Source organism: Microplitis demolitor, chromosome 7 (genome assembly GCF_026212275.2).
Source record: "Microplitis demolitor isolate Queensland-Clemson2020A chromosome 7, iyMicDemo2.1a, whole genome shotgun sequence".
Taxonomy (NCBI): domain Eukaryota; kingdom Metazoa; phylum Arthropoda; class Insecta; order Hymenoptera; family Braconidae; genus Microplitis; species Microplitis demolitor.
The window spans coordinates 7,002,022-7,021,383 of record NC_068551.1 but is presented as its reverse complement, the minus strand read 5'-3'; the positions used below and the strand labels follow the sequence as shown (position 1 = coordinate 7,021,383).

Here is a 19,362-nt window from a genome sequence, read left to right as displayed (position 1 = left end):
GTGACCGCTAAAAATTTTTTTATCGAGCTGATTTTTAAATTGGAATCTTGAAACATATCAAATTAATAAATTTTCATAATACATGTGGTGTATACATATATACGTACCGTATACAATATGACGAATATTTCAAGAATTTTTTTCAACGTCAATTATGTGTAATGAAAATTTTTTGTATCTTGTAATTAAAAAATGTAGAATACGTTACCAAAATTTTTTTTTAATCAAAAAATTGAAATTAATTAGTTTAGGAGAATGCGAAAAATTACTAACATGCTCAATGAACATTTATCCATTTAAATATTTATTATTATTCAGTCATTTATTTATTTATCTAGATTTATTATATCTATTTAGATTGAGAAAACAAGTAACAGTGCAGAAATGACGAACGGAAAGAAAGATCAAAATTTATCGCAAAGTAGAAGTGAATGTAATAAAAAATATGTGCTTTTATAAAATTGTATATTATATTTTCTATTAAATAAGAGATTTTCTACTTATTGTCAGAACAATACATAGTTTATTAAGTATTAAATTTAAGTGAATATTGTGAGTAAGAAGAAATACCAATAACAAATGCACATGTATAAAATTTAAAAATATTAAAAAGTGTATAAGTATAGTAATAATATTTTTAGTGTTGAAAAGAAATTTAAATAAAAAATTAGTTATGTACATTAAAATATACGAATATGGACTCTATTATATTTTTAAATTTAATATTTAATATTATTACACTGTAAAAAAATTGCGGAGTGATCGCGTAGTGAACCCGGAGTGGATAATTTTTTTATTTATCCTCATTCCTTCAGAGTGAAATTCACTTCAAAGGGTAGTTTTGGAAAATATTCATTATTAAAAAATTCTGCAGAATGAAATCGTAGTAAAAACTCGCAGAGTAAATTACTAGTACCTAGTAAGACTGGGTCTTTCATGTTTTGACATTTTTATCGAGTAAGAAAATATACGAGCTCCCTTTACATATATTTATGCCGAATAATTTAAAAAAATTACGAGCAGCTAATAATAAAAACTCACGCTTATAAAGTTAAAACAATCGATTTTTCATTTTCATCATTGCTACAGTTTCACTGAGTCACGAACTGTTAGATGACTTGCATCAACCATACCACACGAGATAATTATGTTGACATTTTATACTGTACCGAAATATTGCCATAAAAACTATGTCACTAACTATTAAATAATTTAATGTTTTCACTATGTATTATGTGAAATTCTAATTTAGCGAGTTACTAAAACGTTTTATAAATTAAAAAAACAATATGTTATGTTTAATTACACGGAGAAAAAAATGTAGTAAATTTTACTAAAAAATATGAGAATAATTAGTAAATTTAAATAGTAATATTGAAATGCTTATGGTTTATATGAAAAATTCATAAACAGATAAGTATATTTTACAACTTAATTAGTATTTTCATATATACTGGTTATGAAAAATCAACTATATTTCATATTCATTTTTAGTTATATTTAGTAAATTTTACTATATTGAAATAGAAATAAATAAAATTTGACTTTTTAATAGCTTTTAACTTTTTATTATTATTGCTATCATTTTGATTATTATTGTTATTTATGTCATCTGTATTGGTGTTGGTGAAGGTTTTTGTTTTTTAAAAAATCATTTGTAATCGAGATTCAAACCCTGATCTCCCGCGCGCGAGTCCTTTACTATGTCTGATGGCCCGATGTCTCCTTTGAACAAAGGTATCAGAACTTGTAACATATATTTGTATATGCTATCCCCAACAAATTTTAATTTTATCTATACAAAGTAGAATTTACTATACAGATAGTAACAAAAAAATACAATCGTGTTAGCAAAAAATACATTACGCATAATAAATTTTAATATCTTTGCTCAGTAACAAATACTATAATGTATTAGAAAATATACTTTCTTAAATCTGTATTTATTGGAAATACTTATAGTAAAATTTACTATACAGATAGCAAAAGGTATAATCGTGTTAGGAAAAAATACATTGCGCATAATAATTTTTAATATTTTTTTATGTAATAATTGCCAACCAATGAATTTGACTAAATGTTTTGTAATAATTTAAATACAGAATGTATTTATTTATATCTTTTAGTAAATTTGACTACAAAATTGTAATTTTTACTATATTTTTTTCTCCGTGAACTAATACCTGAATCATCATATATTAAAATAATTATAATTTTTATGAAAAAAGTCATTTCTATTAAATATAAATTTATTTGAGTGTTAAAACTCCGGACCACAGTGAATTTGGATTGAAATTGAATCCGCGTCACTTTGAAATTACTCCGTTAAAAAAAAAAAAAACCCCTTATTATTTACTCCTACGTACAAAATTATTTGTTTTTCAACTCCGGAACTCCGAGTGGCGGAGTAAATTCAGATTGAAATAAAGTTTGTATTCATTCCCAATTTTTTGCAGTGTATATTTTTTTTATACGAAACAAATATATTTATACAATCTATTGCTGTGTATTGTTATCACAATTATTTTTCAACCATGAATGTACTAAAAAATATTTGAATAAAAATTAGATATAAATGGAGCACATTTGTAAGACAAAATCTGAACTTTCATCGGAATGTCATAACTTCATTTTCTTAAAAACATATTTAAATCAATAAAAATTGAATGGTCTAATAGAATAAAAAATGACTTTTAAATTGAAAGAATTATTGTAATTTTGTCCATATTAGCACATTTATTTGAAACGTAAAACAAATATTTAAAAATATATAGATAAGTAGTATTTAAAATTTGAACAACATCACTACCAACAGCGAACGAATAGACATCATCACATTTGGGATACCTATTTTGAATATTTTTAACGCGGCTGATGAGGTCGACGTGGCCTGCACTGTACTGCTCAATCACATCTTTAACATCATATGGCTTCAGAGCCTCTTTGAATTTTCGTCTCGCCACCAAGAATTTTATCTGATACCGATAATCATATGCAATCAGTCATATTTTATAAAATAAACCGATAATTATAAACTTGCAACATTTAAATCTTGTTATAACTATTATTAAATTTAAATAATGCATCTTTTGATTTATCGGTAACTTGCATTCTTTTATTCCCTTCACTCTTATTAATATCAAACCCCATCATTTAATGTACAACCATTCGTTCGCTCTCAGCGTACTTTTTACAAATTAATCCAAGTGGTATATTTATATATTTATATATATATATATATTTTTTTTTTGTTACCCTACACATCTATTTTTCTGTCAAAATTTTTCTTTCATTTAAGACTTTTTTCTCCATTTAAACTGACAATACAATAGCTATCAACAATAGAGATACGTGTTTTCCAATCTCTATATTTTATTTAACTCTGGCTCCTTGCCCATTGTAAAAAAAGTCAATACATACATTCGTTAAAATAGCTGCCAATTTATTATTGTGTTGTTATAAAAAATAAATAAATAAAATAAGGAAGTGAATCATAGTTTACCACGAACTATCAAAGTCAGAAAAAAAAAGATGGTTATCTTTATAAATTGACCTTAAAAAAAAAAATTTTTTTCGTTCCACAAACTCGTTATCGTAAAATGGCAAAAAATTACGATAAAAAAAAAAAAAAAAAAAAAAAAGAAAGTTCAAATCCGTAATATTATACAAACAACCTAAATTATGTACAAATAAAAAATATATAGGAAAACCTATTTGTAAATATTATTAAAAAATTTAATAAAAGATATATTTTCTATATAATATTAATATTATTAAAGTATATTGATTTCATTAACTCACCTTTCGAATTGCTCGAATTGCTGTCTTGTGTTGTTTGGTCAAATGGACACATCGTGGCTCATCTTCTTCATCTACAGATCCAATCTCGTGATAATTAACAATCGACGATGTCTAGATTAAATATAATTATACGTACCATCTGAATTTTTTTTCGATAGTGCTGTTTCAGCTACCGAGTCTTCTGAATAACTTGCATTAAGGTTTTTTCCGGACATGGTTTCGTTGCCATCATTACATATAATTCCGTGGTTGTTATTTAATCCTATCAACATTAACGGACCTACATCACGACAAGCGTATATTTATTCAATTTATCAATGCAAATCAAAATTAACTGTTGACGTGCAATGATAAAAAGAAGTTCAACTGTGCCAATATTTATATATGTATTTTTTTTATAGATTATAGATATTAATTATCTATTTATAAAATTGACTAACCCAAATTTTCAGTAGATACTATGAGATCAGTAAATGTGCGCGAGTTTGTATTACGTTGATAGTTATGATGAGCTAACTTATGAGTACTTGGACTATGGAGTGATGTACTTTTATGACGACGAATCGTTGGTAGTCGACTGACAAATGATGCATTGTGTTTGAAACTGGAAGATAAGCGACTGAAAAATAAATAAAATAAAATTAGCTAATTAAATATACTAATAAGGAATAACATTTATTTGTGTTAAAATATTTGGAGGTAAAATGGGACATTAAGTCAAAACGGACCACTGAAACAAAATGGTCCCCCCAAAATTTTTAATATGAAAAGTGTTGGAGGGGGGGGGGGAAGTAAGTGGGCCACTTAGACTGAAAATCTACGAATATTTTTTAGCCAAATGGGTTCCGAAAATTTTTTTAAACAGAAATGATTAAAGAATTATGATGATAGGCAAACTATAATTTAATATAATAATATAACTATAATTTTTTTCGAAAGCAATTTATTCTATTTAAACGAAAATAATTAAAATATAAGTAATCAAGTAATGAAATTATTAGTTGTTACAACGAGTGATTAAAAACTTTGAATTAAGTTATTTTAAGGTCCAAATCTTCACTATCAACTTTTTATTATACTAAATACATAGCAAAAAGTTTCAAAACATAAAACAAGCAAGAAACATACATTGAGTTTTGTTGGGGGCCCGTTTTACCCAACTTTTTAGGATTTTATAATTTTGATAGACACTGCAAATTAACATCAAAAACTCAGCAGAAGGAAAAAAAAGTTAAACAAGCTGAAAAACTCACATTAAAAAAACTTTTTTAGGGGGGTCCCTCATTTTTTAATTTTTTATTTTTGATGGACAGAACAAATAAAGGTCAAATACTTGGCAAAGGAGTAAACAAAAGTAAAAAAAACTAAGGATTTGAAAAATTTTTTCTTAAGGGGCCCCCCCCCCTCCCTTTCCCTATGTGTATAACTTATTTTATACATCGATGTATATGATAAAATAACTCATAAATAAGTATAAAACAATCTTTCTATACGCGATTTGTATTAATTTTGACAAAAAATTTTTTACACTGCAAGCAATCAGTAAAATTCATTGAATGCTTTAATGAATTAAAATTGCTGATTAAACCTGTAAAATTGACTGATAATACTAACAAAAATCTACACGGAAAGAAATAGATGGTACTGGATAGTATTCTGCGCAGTAATCGGCGGAAAATATAGAGAAAAATCCATTTTAGTATGACTAATGCATATTAGAACAGGAGTAAGTGATTGCTAAACACGAACTGTTACTTTTTAAACGGTAACCAGTCATATGTTTCACTTACTGTGTAGCACAGCACTGGTTACTGTTTAAAAATTAATAGTACGTGTTTAGCAATCACTTACTCCTGTTCTAATATGAATTAGTCATACTAAAATGGATTTTTCTCTATATGTTTCGTCGATTACTGCGCAGAACAGTAACCAGTACTATCTATTTCTTTCCGTGTACTACTAATGTGAAAAAGAAAGATTCTTTTTTTATTTTTATAATTCAGTAGGTCTCGAAGATAGAACCCTAAAAAGCCGATGAGCAACGGCTCAATCCACGGTGCTGTTAAATCTTAAGTACGATAGCATATCATTTAGTTATAATTTTCACAAACTTTTTTATAGTGTACACGGAGCGAAAAAATGGGAATTTTTCTAATTTTAATTAAGGAAAATTTTTTTGTTGGCATTGTAAATTTTACTATGTCAGTATGTGCATTGTATAACTATGTCACATTAGCAAATTTTGCTTTGTTACATAGGAATTATTTCCATATTGACAATATAAATTTTCCTACACCAAAATTGGAAAAATAATTATGTAACATAGGAAAAATTTCTTTGTAGACATTGAAAAAATTCTTGTTAACTTCGTTAGGATCTTTTAATACCATAAGAAATTCCTCAATGTCAACATGGGAAAACTTCTCATGTTAACAAAGTAGAAATTTCCATTTATGTAAAAATGAAATATTTGAACACTGATGTTTTTTTTACGTAATTTATTAAGTAAATCAAAATTAATTAATTGAATTGATGATTATATACTGTCGGAAACACGATGTAATCGAGTTTTAAGTACACGTTTATATTAATTGTATTCATCACAACATTTGTTCATTAGTAGGTACTACAAAGAAATTTTATTTAATTTACACAAAATTTTCTCGAAAACTTTGAAACTCTATTTTCGTAAATCTTAAAATCTTCGTACATCTCTATTTTAGCACTTCAAGGCCTAAATGTTAAAAATGACGAAAGTATTTGGTATTTTGTTGGTTTTAGCTTCTTGTGGACTTTTCCTATTTTTTTCTATCTTGACATGAAAATTTTTCCTATGTCAACATGGGTATTTTCACTACGTTAGCGTAGGAATATTTATTATGTTAACAGAAGAATTTTTTCCTTGATAACCTAGTAAAAATTCCTATATCAGTAAAGAAGAAATTATTCTGGTAACATGGGAAAAATTCCCATGCTGACATAGTAAAAATATCAATGTCAATATAGGAATTTCAGCAATATTAAAAAGGGAATTTTAACAGGTCTACATGAAAATTTTTCCAATGGTAATATGGAAGATATCCCTCTAATATGTGGATAAAGTTTCCATAAAATATCGTTATACTCTTATTTTTCCCTAGTAAAATTTCCCATGTTGATACAGCAAAATTTACTATGACAGCATAGAAATTTCTTCTAAGCAAAATGGAAAAAATTCCCATGTTTTTCTATCCGTGTAGAACTCTGTTTAATCAGTGTAAAATAAAATTAACAATTTAATTCGTTAAATTTCACTAATTCATTATTAACACTACTAGTTTAGCAGTGACCAAATGACCTTCTGCCTGAATAACTGAAAATTTAATTAATCTATTTTTTTTTTTTAAGCATACTCCAGGACAATATTTGGTTTATAGAACAATCTATTATTAATATATAAATATATTGACCCGATTTCTTGTGCCTGTATAATGATTGCAAGTTCCGCCTTTGCTTCAGGATGGTCCCTCATATCTTAAATATTATATATTTGCATCTTTGTTTTATATCGAAACACTTTAGTACATAGAGAGACGAGGACTCGAAGCAATGCGGTACAAGAAGCCAAACTTGCCATGAGAGATCCACAAAGATGTCTATGGTCTACACAGAATCAAATTATTGATGTGATGTGATTCGGGCCGTTATTAGATTAAAATTAAATTTTTCATTACTACATACACATGAAAAATAAATGTAACACATTTGTGCACAGAAAGCAATATGTTGAATAAATTTGATATGTCTGTGAGATAAATATCAACATTTACAACATTATACATGAAATTTTAATATGCTCGAAAAAATGTTATATGTATATATAGGTTTTATACAAATTGTAATAATATTGTTGAGTTGGAAAGTAATAAATCCAGTAAGGATCTTTTTTACGAAAGTGGAGTAAAACCTGCCATTCCAAATTACAAAAGGATTTTTTCATAATACCTATGTGATATTATTATTATTATTTAACTTGTGTACAGATTATTAATTCGTCAATATTAGGGATGTATAATGAGTAGTTTGAACTTACGAATTATATATTCTTATCGAATCGACTCAAACTATTCGATTTAAGCTTTGATTTAAATAATTTGAACTTGTGAATAATTCGAATTTTTCAAATTATTCGTATGCTCTTTTCTCTTAGTGTCAACTCACCATTAAATAAAAATTTAATTTTTGAAAGCTGATTCGAGTTCCCGGATTCAAATTGAATAATTCTTCGAAAAGTTACGAATAATTTGAATTTACCGAATTGAACAGTTATATTTGATTTGATTTGTACACGAGTCGCACATACCTAATCAGTATTTTGTTTATTGCGTGTGTCTTAGATAACTTTAAATATTTGATACAAATTTAAAAATATATTAATTATTCAATAGAAAGTTTCGTTACTATGTATAATATACATGTAGTTTAATATATGTTTGTTAAAAATAATTCCAGCAGCTTTGTAATATCGTAAATATCATAAAAAATATTGAAAACATCAAAGTTATTCCATAGATTTTTAATAAAAAAAAATATCAAGCTATGTATTTTTACAAAAATCGAAATAAAAAAATAATAATAAAAGAGAAAAAAAGGTGTTATTTACTCACCTAGGTGGACTAGACGGTAATATCACCTGATGAATTTTCCAAGTGGCTACACTTACACTGTGTTCATCAGCCGCGTAACATCTCCAAAGAGCTTGAATAAGAGTAGCTGCCGGTTGACGTCTTCTGATCATGTGCTTCTGACGCTGTTGCTGTTGTACTTTAAGAGCAAAGCCGGAGCCAAGAATACCCTAATAAAAAAAAAAAAAATACAATGGCTTCGCTGATTCAACTCTCAATATTTATGATTTTATTATAGAAAATTTATATAATCATTTCTGACAATATTATTAAGAAAAAAAGTAACAAAAACAAACTTACAGCAGGTAAAGCAAAAAACGATATTCCCAAGAGTGCACAAAAAGATGCAATAATTTTTCCCTGCCAAGTTTTTGGCACAGCATCTCCGTAGCCAACAGTGCATAAAGTAATCTACAAATTATTGTTGACAGAATTAATATTAAAAAAAAAGAAGAAATGATCATAACTTTTTTACAAATAACATCTTAAAAGTTAATTCAAATACTACTTCGTGTATATCATTATTATATCAATTGTATGTACGAGGTTATTTCAGTAAAATCAATTATAATTTATGTCTTAATTTAAACGTATCGGTAATTATAAATGTTTTATTACAATTTAATAATGTTTGTTTGAAGCCAAATATGATCTGATTAACACTCAATAAAACATGTTGTGATAAAATCAATACAATCTGTGTGTTAGAAACGGTCGACACAATATTTGTGTTATTTTTCAAAACAGACTGTTTGTGTTGAATTTCAACACAAAATTCGAGTAATATGAGATGTAACTTCAACACTTTTTAAATGTTTACTTGTACATTTTATTTTTGTACCATGAATTATTTTTAGGTTATCAAAAGTGTCAACAATTATTATATAACATTGAACTATTTTATGATAGTAATCATGATCCTAAAGTTAGCAGACAGTCAACAATTTTCGAATATTTTCTATCAACAAATTAATTACGAAAAAATGAAAAAAAAAAAATTAAAAATATGCGCATGTAGAAAAGTAAAAAAGCAACAGATGCAATTTTTTCAATATTTTTTTTTTTTTTAAATTATACGAATTATGAACTTTGTTATCTTAATTTTTTTATGTCCAATTGAAAACAAATAAAATCAATGTCACAAAAATAATAACTAACTAAGCAGAACTAATGCTTAATGGCGTTTGTCGCGTGAATAGAAGGAAGACTTTTTTTTTAATACAATTCAACTGTCACTTCCACACTTTTTGTGTTGATTTTAAAGTAACACTTAATAAATGTTGATAATACAGATTTTTATACTAGGTAACACTTTTAAAGTGTTGAATAGTTAATCGATTAAAGATTTTTGAGTAATACAGAGAATTGTGTTGATTTGACACAAAATAATCAACACAAAAAATTTAACACGGACCGTTTTTAACACAGATACACAATATTTTTTACTGTGCATGTAGTTTAGTGACATCTTTATACGAGTTTTTCTCAAAATTATCGTTTTTTTTTTTTTTTTATAGCGGAAATATAATCTCAAACTAATTTACCAATTTGAGTGATTAAAGGTTTATTTCGGAACTAATTTGAAATTCTCAAGTCAATAAAAAATGCTACTTCCACGACTTCCCTCGCGGTTTTGAATCACCCTGGAAACACCGTGGATCCACGGTGGGTTTTTTTATCATATTATCACCATGATTCCACGTACATCACGTAATCACTATGGATACACCGTGGAATCACGGTGATAAAATGGCACAAACCCACCCTGTAACCACCCTGGATCCACCATGATTCCAACGTGTTTCCACTCCCAGAGTGTTTTCAGGCTGATTCAAAACCGCGAGTGTTATTTCTCAAGCAACTTTTGAATAGAAAAGCCTTGTTCATTTACATAAAACGGGCGTTAAAGCTGATACAATAAGCTTCAATTTACTTTTTTCTTTTGAATTTCATCACCATTTTCACTGATTTTATTGGGGTATTAAATTATTTTTTGTGAAAAATCTACTACCGTACTATCTGGCGAAAGGAATTTTTTTTTCTGCAAAAAAATGGTTATTACAATTTTATAATTCATATTCACAGTACTAGGATAGAATGAAAACTAATTGCGATCTTATGTTTGTGTTTCGTTTGTTCTAACATATGGGAGGTATTTTACAATAGACAAACTTGCATAATTAGATTGTTGAACTTACGCATATACCGCTATACTATAATCGTATAGTTAACTAATTTTAATATCATTAGTAGTAAAAATAAATTTTTTATTTAAATAAAAAAGAAACAAAAAATACATAATAGGAACTATGACTGGGTATTTTGAACGTTAATACACTCAGAAAATTAAATAATAGAAGTTACTATCTAGTTATGGTAAAAATTTCTACTATCTTTCTGAGTGTAGCTTGCTTCATATTTTTCACATACAAGGAATAGTTGCTACCAATAAAATTTATATAGGGGCAGTTTTTATTAACTAGACCGGCTATACGGCCAATGCGGACCCATTGCAAATTTATTTTTTTGTAGATTTTGCATAATTAAATAGTCTGTTAAGCCTAAAACCGGGGAAAGCAATCAAACTAATAATAATTTTAAAGAAACAGCATGGGTCAATTACTTATCTACAAGCAATGAGACTTTTGATACCAAGCTGTTCGTAGACATAATCTGTACTTTGGTCTTGATAACTAGTTTTCTTAATATGTTTATAGAAAATGCCCTGCACATGTCTAATCTGTTGATATGTATGTCGAAATAGGGTACCCAGATGACATAATTGTATTTTATAATAGATCTGACTAGAGTTTTGACCTGAGTGTCGAGCGTATGTGCAGGAAATAATATACTAATAATTATTGTAAAAACATATTACTATTCTGTTACTACATAAACGCATAGTCTTTCCAAACAATGAGGAATTATGGTTTGATTCATTATTTACGTACCATAACAATATACATATATAAATATCCGCAATATACGTTTGAATTAAGAGCTAAAATTAATTTGAACAAACTGATCATGTACATAAATTCAAGCAATAATTACAATAATTTAATGTTGGTTAATAATTGGCTGATTTCCAAATTCAAGAATTATTTGTTAACAAAACTGTTGATTTTAAATGAATTATAAGTATATAACTATAGAGTAACTTGATAACTTTAAAAAGCTATTGCTATAAACTTTTAAGTTAATCCTTACCACTCCCCACCAGAGTGCCTTTGCGTAGTTATTGAAGTGCTCATCATCACGCTCAGCTAAGTAAACTAGGAAACTTGCGAATATTAATCCAAGGAAGCCGATATATAGAGTTGTAAAAAGTTCCTAATTACCAATTAAATATTATCAGTCAATTATTGAGATAAATAAATTAGATAACAGTATTAAAATTATATATTACTTGACGATGAGCATAAACAACACTGCCTAATAGTTTCCATGTTCCTCCACGACGGTCCATACGAACCATTCTCAATATCTGAAAAAATCGAAGACCACGAAGAGCACTTGCGGCAAATACTTGACCGCTGCTTCTCATTGCTAGTACTACAATACTGGCCATAATAGTTATCATATCTAAATAAATAATTTAATATATATATTATAATAATTTTGTTTGTACATATTTAGATATTTAAAAGATCAATTTCACTTTCGTTACAATATGTATAGGAGAGGGAGGGGCAAAACGGGGTACCCCTAAAATTTCATAAAAAAAGTTTGTTTTTTAAACATTTCAAAATCATTTTTGTAAATATAATCAAGCGTTATTTTGAATTTTTTTGGACTGTTTTCGAAAAGTTCGTTTTTGTAAAAAAATAGAATCAAATCAATTTGATTTTTTTTTTATCCATTTACAATAAAAGAACTTCCAGTATCAAATTACTTCAGATGGATTTCAATAATCAACTAGAAAATATTTACAATTTTTAAATTTAATTAACTTTTTATGATTTTTTAGTCTTTTACTTTGAACAATAGATAATTAATACATGGAGAAAAAAATTAAGTAATTTTTACTAAATTTAAAAAAAAAAATTACAATCTGAGAAGTAATCTCGAAACTTTAAAAAAAAATCAAAACTTGTACAAAACTCAAAGTAAAAATTACGCTATATTATTAAGAATAATAATTTCTGTTGATTATAAAAATTACTGCATTCAAAATAAAATTTACTAGCGACAAATAAACATTGTAATGTACCAATAATTTTTACTATTGTACTTCGTAAATATTAGTTAACGCGCTTTATGAAAGATGTATTCTGGCGGGTAATTTTTACAATCCAAATAGTAATTTTATCTCCCGGAGTAGCAATTTGTCTTACTGACATTCTAGAATGTACACTACCTACGTAGAATTACATTGGACATGTAATATTTATCAACTACGAAACAAAAATTACCACTAATGTACTAACTTTTAATAATTCTAATAACAATTTCTACTTTTTGTAACATTTAACTATTTTTATAGAAACAAGTGAATGTTGATTTTTTCCAAGCAAAAATATAACGAAGCTGCATTGTAATTATTATGATAAGTGAAAATCACAATCTAGAAAGTGATAATTGAAATAAAATATTAATTTTCAACAAATCATCGTAATTCTTTCTATGGATTGTAATTTTTTATTTGAGATAGCAAATTTTTCATTGTGATTGTAATTATTATTCAATTTTGACCTGCATTTTTAAAATATCTTCCTTGAAATAAAAACTAACTTTAATTTTTTACTTCAAAGTTAATAATAAATAGTCATCAACAATTTAAAGTAGGTATTTAAACTTTTTCAAAAATCGAAAGTGTCAGTCAAAAAATGTGAATGACTTGTTTTATGATAAAAACTATTTCAAATTTTTTTCTTCCTTAACATCGGATTATTATGTGAAACGTAATTTTTTTTTATGAAAAAAACCTTTCGTTTTCACCTTTTTTAGGAGGTACCTTTTTTCTAAATGGTTCTAAAATTTTGATTGTTCTTTTTTAACGATTTTAAGTGTCTAAAAATTTTTTTTCAGGAATTTTTTATTCCAAATTATTTTTTAAATTCAAATTCAATTATTTTACCGCCATTTCAAATGATTTGAATTAAAAAATTAAGAAATTTGTTGTTTTTTTTTTAATTTTCTGAAAAATGTAAAAAGTAAATTTATTTTTAAATAACATTTAAAACATTGGTATGAGTTATTTTTAACAACAGAATAATAATTGATTTTTTATATATTTTAACTTTATTATTTCAAAAATGAAAAATTCAAATAAATTGTCTTTTACTTTTTTTGGGTGGCCCAGTTTTCCCACCCAGAAAATTTATTTCCATGGCAACTGAAAATTTCCTGAATTGCTTCAAATAGAAATCGGAAAAAAATCCTGCGTATTTGAATGTAAAAAAAACTATCGCTTTCTTAGTTTCGCTTTGCCCAACCCTCTTCTATATATATTACTTTTTTTTTTGTTTTCTACTAAATAAAAAATTCTCGTTAATGCTGTTAGAAAAATAAAAAAAAACTTGCCGATTATACAAAATGGCCGACGAAGAAATTTTAACCGGCCCATCGCCGTTTGATAACGTGAACGACATCCTGATGACCAAAGCCTTCAACAATCGATATTTATAATTTTTTTTTGTTCCTACATATAAAATTGGTTTAAAAGTTAACGGGGAATTACCTAAAGCAAAACTCTCCACTAAACCATATTAAGACAACAAGCTCCATGTAGTAAAGTAGTAAACCTGCTTCTTTTTCGTACTCGTCAATAGTGCTGAAGACCGAAAGCACTAAGCACATGAAGACCATGCAAAATCTGATAAAGTTAATTATTATTATTTTTTATAATTTTTTTACCACCTTAATGGTAAATCTAATTTAATGTACGATTATTTATAAATAAATATTAGTTTATGAATAAATATGAAGGAAGCTTAAGATTCGAAATGATGAAATTTGACGAAGCTTACACGATCATGTGGTAAGTGATGGCATAAATGCCCCGAGGCCGCTCAAGAAAATTATAGAAGTTGGTCTGGATTCTACGGTATCGGGCGTCTCTGCGTGTCGCCCTGTAATTTATCGGTCGGCCCAATAATGACATTCTCGGCGCAGTCAGGCGTCCTCCTCCAGCTCCCTCGCCTTTCCCTCTGCCTGCAGCAGCTTCGTCGTCGAGGTTTTCACTGACGTCCCTACTCGACAAAAAAATAAATTCTTATACTAAATATTATATTTAAAATAACAACAATAATAATAATATACAAAAAATATCAACATTACAATTAAAATGACAATAAATAAAAACCAACACAATCAGAGAAGATTATACTCAACGCTTAGTGTTTAAAGTGTGCAATAAATATATAAATAAATAAATGCGCTGAAATTTCTTATCTATATTGATATTGTTTCATCATAAATAAAAACCAAAAAGTAGTGGTCACTGTAGAGGAGAAAGACCACGATTTGCGAGCGAGCCAAACCGCTATCGATCTCCTCATACCTCTAATTTCATTATTATATTATATTATATCATATATATATTCAATATGTGTTGAACCATATTTTGGCTGATTTTTATATTATATAACATAAATCCTCATCATCCTTTCCCCTATACGTCTGACCAATTATACGTTTATTCTCTTTCATAAATATCGACTTTTATTATATTTTTAAATATTCCTTAATTTTTTTCTGTTTCCCTTTTTAAAAGAAATTAATAAAAAAAAAAAAAAAAATTAATAGGATATTCAAGTATTTAATTAGTAAGGATTTAAAAAAATATTAAGGGAGTGTGAAAAATAATAGGTAAGTGTTTAAATATGTATAGGGATGATATAAATCTATTTCTTGGAGTTAAACAAATCAGATGGATCAGGTACTTTATGAATAAAAATACCTGATTGACTTGTCCACCATGTCGAGAGTTTGAAATCTTACGGACGAAGTCGCGTAGTAGGAGGTGACGCCGGAAGGCTTTCCGTCGCGAGTCTTGGAGTCTGGTTCTAAAGTCGTCGAGCGCAAGACAAAATGCGGGGTGAGGAGAGAACGATGTAGCAACGCCGGACTGCCACCCGCCGACAGTGGCTCCGACGTCATTATCGCTGGCCAGTAATTAATGATAAACATAATTTTATTTTTTATTAATTCTATATATTTATATATATTAAAGTAAATAGGTATATATATAATTTATAAATTATAAATTATCCACGTATATAAAACGTCTAGCTACCGGGATATCGCATTGACCCTTTTAAAAAGTCAACCTGACATTGCTCACCACTCGATCGTCAGCTTATCCTTCTCTTAGATCCGCTCTTATAACTCATGACTTGATATATTTCAACTTTCTTCTCGTTTCTTGCATATCTGTAAAATCAAAAATAAAAACAACCCCAGCGATTCACAATCTACATTACTTTGATAAAGCTTAGCCATCAATATTAGTTTGCTATACAGCCTTTTTGTATTATCGCATCATCAATTCATGCATTAAAAATTATAAGTATATTATATAATCTAATTATCACCTTTTCAAAAAAAATTTTTTATTTGTTTAATTTTATGGAACATAAATTATCAAATGTAATAATTGAACATGCGAATCAAAAGCTGTCCCCTAAGATCTTTTCGATAAAAAATAACTGGGACAGACATAAGCTTTTTTTTTTACAGCTTATCAAACGTGGGATCAATCGACTGTGAGAAAATTTTAAATAAATGTGAGTAATTTTTTTTATTTAATCTAACGATAACACGCATTATTATATATCTAGATATATTTTTACCACAAAATATCCTTTAAAAAAAAATCTGAAAACGGTTGACCCTGTGGTTCAACTTGAAAACTTCCCGCTGTATTCGAGCTCATAGCTCGAAGAGCTCAAAAAACGGCAAGACCAAAAATTTATACATTTTGCTGGAAAAAAATAATTTTGGAACTAATCGACTTACACGTACTTTATGGCAATCGAAAGAACTGGTTGAGAGTTAGATTTGATCAATTTTAGAACCAAATCGATCGAGCGGGTTACGAGTTATACCACAAAAACTTAGAATAAACATTTTCATATTTTTTGTTTAACTTGTAAACTACTCGGCCGATCGGTCTAAAATCTAATCAGTTCTAAGTCTTGGTGAGCTCTATTGATTGCCGCTAAGGTCGTTCATAACGGCTGAATATTCGTTCCAAAGATATCGTCTGACAAAAAAAGTTTATATACGGACAGACGGACGGACGTCCATCTGGAAATAGTCAGAATAGCTTCCTAGGACCTCAAAACGTTGAGATCTGATGAAAACGATTTTCGAAAATCGAACCGAAACACACATTTGACCAGATCTAATTCCACTATTTTCATATCAAATAAAATTGTTATTTGAAAATTTTATGATATAATATAACTATTAATAAGTGGAATATTACGCAACAACAACTAAAATTATTATACACTGTAAAAAGTCAGGAGTGAATTCAGAGTCCTAAGTCAAAAAACCGATTCTAGTTTGGACCTCAAAAAATTCAATTTCTTTGATCTTTTATTTATCGGACGAAAAATGATATGATATTGGTACTCTAAATCCTCAGTGAGAATCATGAGGTCTAAATGCAAACTCTTCATCGGTTTTAAATTCTAAAGAAGCTCTCAAAATCCTTAAAAAATAAATTATCGTTTTCTGGACTTGGAAAATTTTCGAGTTGAAAAAAAAAATCTGAGTACTTACAAAAATTTATATGTCAAATAAAATAAATTCATCAATTTATTATTATTATTATTCGTCTTTATGTATTCCTGGATAAACTTTTAATAGGTCTCAAAAAAAATTTTTTTTTAAACTTCCTACATAATATAGAATACAATATCAAACATTTTGTCCTCAATAAATTTTTGTATTTTCATTGAAAAAATTTATACTAAATTTTCTTTCGGTTAACTATTTTCTCGTAATGAGCATTTAATTTTTTTTAATGGATATAAATAAAAATAAATATTCATTTTTATTTGTTATACTTTATAGAGGTTCCGGTAATTTTTCTACAAATTTGTAATTAATTATTTATTTTTGGGTCAATTTTTTTGAGATTCTCGGTCTAAAGTACTTATTTCTTACGAAAAAAAGTGAAGGAACTTATACATAGGTAACGTCATTTGGGAAATTGAGGCCTAAATCTGGAGCAGTAAATTTTTTTATATTATGATTTTGAGGTCCCCGGAAATTTTTTTTATACCAGTTTAGCCTTCAATTATGTAAAATCGTCCGTAACTACAACATTGAGGCCTAAATTGGAATTACTTTCCACTCAGTTCTCAATCTCTAAAATCCCTAAATACTTAACGTAGTATTTTGAAGTTCCAGCTGAAATTTGTTTTTTGACTCAGGAGTGATTATAGATTTAATTTCAATCCGCATTCACTCTGATTTGGAGCAAATTTCACTCCGAGGGAATTAAAAAAATAAACAGTCATTTGCTCCGTATTCACTCCGGATTCAATCGGCGTTCACTCCAAAAATTTTTAACAGTCTAATAAACTTTTCTAAATGTATATAAAAATATTGGAAAATATTCTTCGGTACACTGTAAAAAAACCGTGTAGCGGTGTTATCCAATCAGTGTTAAAACAGTGCACATGCGGAGTAAACTAACTCCGATCACAGTATAACAGCGTGAGTATAAGTGTTTTAAAATCTTTAAAACAGAAAATTGTCGTTAATGGAGATAAAAATAATTTTAATACCTATATAAAAAAGCAATGCCACTCTTTTTATTCAACTGAACAAATTGCATAAATTGTTGATTACTTAAAAACGAAATATTCAGGAACAATATAATTATTATATCGATATTATGATCATTATATTTATTATTACTCTGATTGTTTTCATAAGATAACAACTGATTCAAAGATAAATTAATCATCGATAACTTTATTTTGTTTTTCTTGCTGATTTAGTTTGCGAAGAGACGTAAATTATAAAAAACTGTTGCCCATATTTTATACAATAACATTAATATTTATTTGTAGAAAAATATATTTTCGATTTCTCCATAAATTTGGTAAATTTAATGTATTGTTAATTTTTAAAATAATGAAAAATATTTTTTGTATTTATATACAGTACAACCTCGTTATAAGTCACTCGGTTATAAATGACTTCCCTTCTATTTGTTTTTGCTCGTCTTGAAATACTACCGCCACTCTAGTTCCACTAACGCAGTTTTTCGGTTGTCGTGAAGAGATTGCTTCTGCAGTCTTTTTATAAGTTAATAAAGTATGTGCGTAGATAAATGACAAACGTCAACTATAACTTATAAAAAAAGATTGCGGACACAAACATGAACACGACGCATACACATGCAGATAACTGAACCGTCACCGAGTAAATGATAAGAGTAGGGGATAGCTATTTCCAAGAAATTTTTCTTCTACATCCCCTAACAGTAACTTATAACCAGGTGGTACTGTAAATGTCTTAAAATCCATACACTATTAATCATTTCTGCATTGAGTACAATTGTTCATAATATACATCGTTCGCTAAAAAATGAATAATTAATAACTAACAGGTTTCGATTTACTGTTTATTATTATAAAAGCTAATAATGAACATGAGATGTAATTTATAATTGTTAGAAAATATACACGGTAAAAAATCAGGAGTGAATTCGGAGTGAAATTAAATCCGAATTCACTCCGCATTCACTCCGCCACTCGGAGTTCCGGAATTTTAAAAAAAATCACTCCGCATGTGGAGTGAATGGGGAGTTTTTTTTTGGCCGAGTGATTGCGGAGTGACGCGGATTTTATTTTACTCCCAATTCACTCCAGTCCGGAGTTTTAATACTTAAATAAATTTATTTAAATATATTTACTTCAATTTATATTAA

The 19,362-nt window shown here is 27.7% G+C and overlaps 1 protein-coding gene across 5 annotated transcripts in view; it reads right to left on the bottom strand.

The window, feature by feature from the left end:
- LOC103571426 (potassium voltage-gated channel subfamily KQT member 1) overlaps nt 1–19,362 on the bottom strand; it is a 46,368-nt gene that overhangs the window by 12,124 nt on the left and 14,882 nt on the right. The window contains exons 2-14 of one of the 5 annotated variants that reach the window (XM_014442647.2): nt 15,754–15,842; nt 15,370–15,574; nt 14,438–14,659; nt 14,149–14,283; nt 13,992–14,074; nt 11,875–12,050; nt 11,676–11,798; nt 8,766–8,876; nt 8,448–8,635; nt 4,242–4,420; nt 3,938–4,081; nt 3,802–3,872; nt 2,848–2,975 (exon numbers count right to left, since the gene is read on the bottom strand). In XM_014442647.2, coding sequence (XP_014298133.1) covers nt 2,848–2,975; nt 3,802–3,872; nt 3,938–4,081; nt 4,242–4,420; nt 8,448–8,635; nt 8,766–8,876; nt 11,676–11,798; nt 11,875–12,050; nt 13,992–14,074; nt 14,149–14,283; nt 14,438–14,659; nt 15,370–15,569 — 1,760 coding nt within the window. In that variant the 5' untranslated portion in view covers nt 15,570–15,574; nt 15,754–15,842. The remainder of the gene's footprint in view (nt 1–2,847; nt 2,976–3,801; nt 3,873–3,937; nt 4,082–4,241; nt 4,421–8,447; nt 8,636–8,765; nt 8,877–11,675; nt 11,799–11,874; nt 12,051–13,991; nt 14,075–14,148; nt 14,284–14,437; nt 14,660–15,369; nt 15,575–15,753; nt 15,843–19,362) is intronic. The other 4 variants (XM_053740694.1, XM_014442646.2, XM_014442650.2 and 1 more) reach the window with 4 other exon arrangements.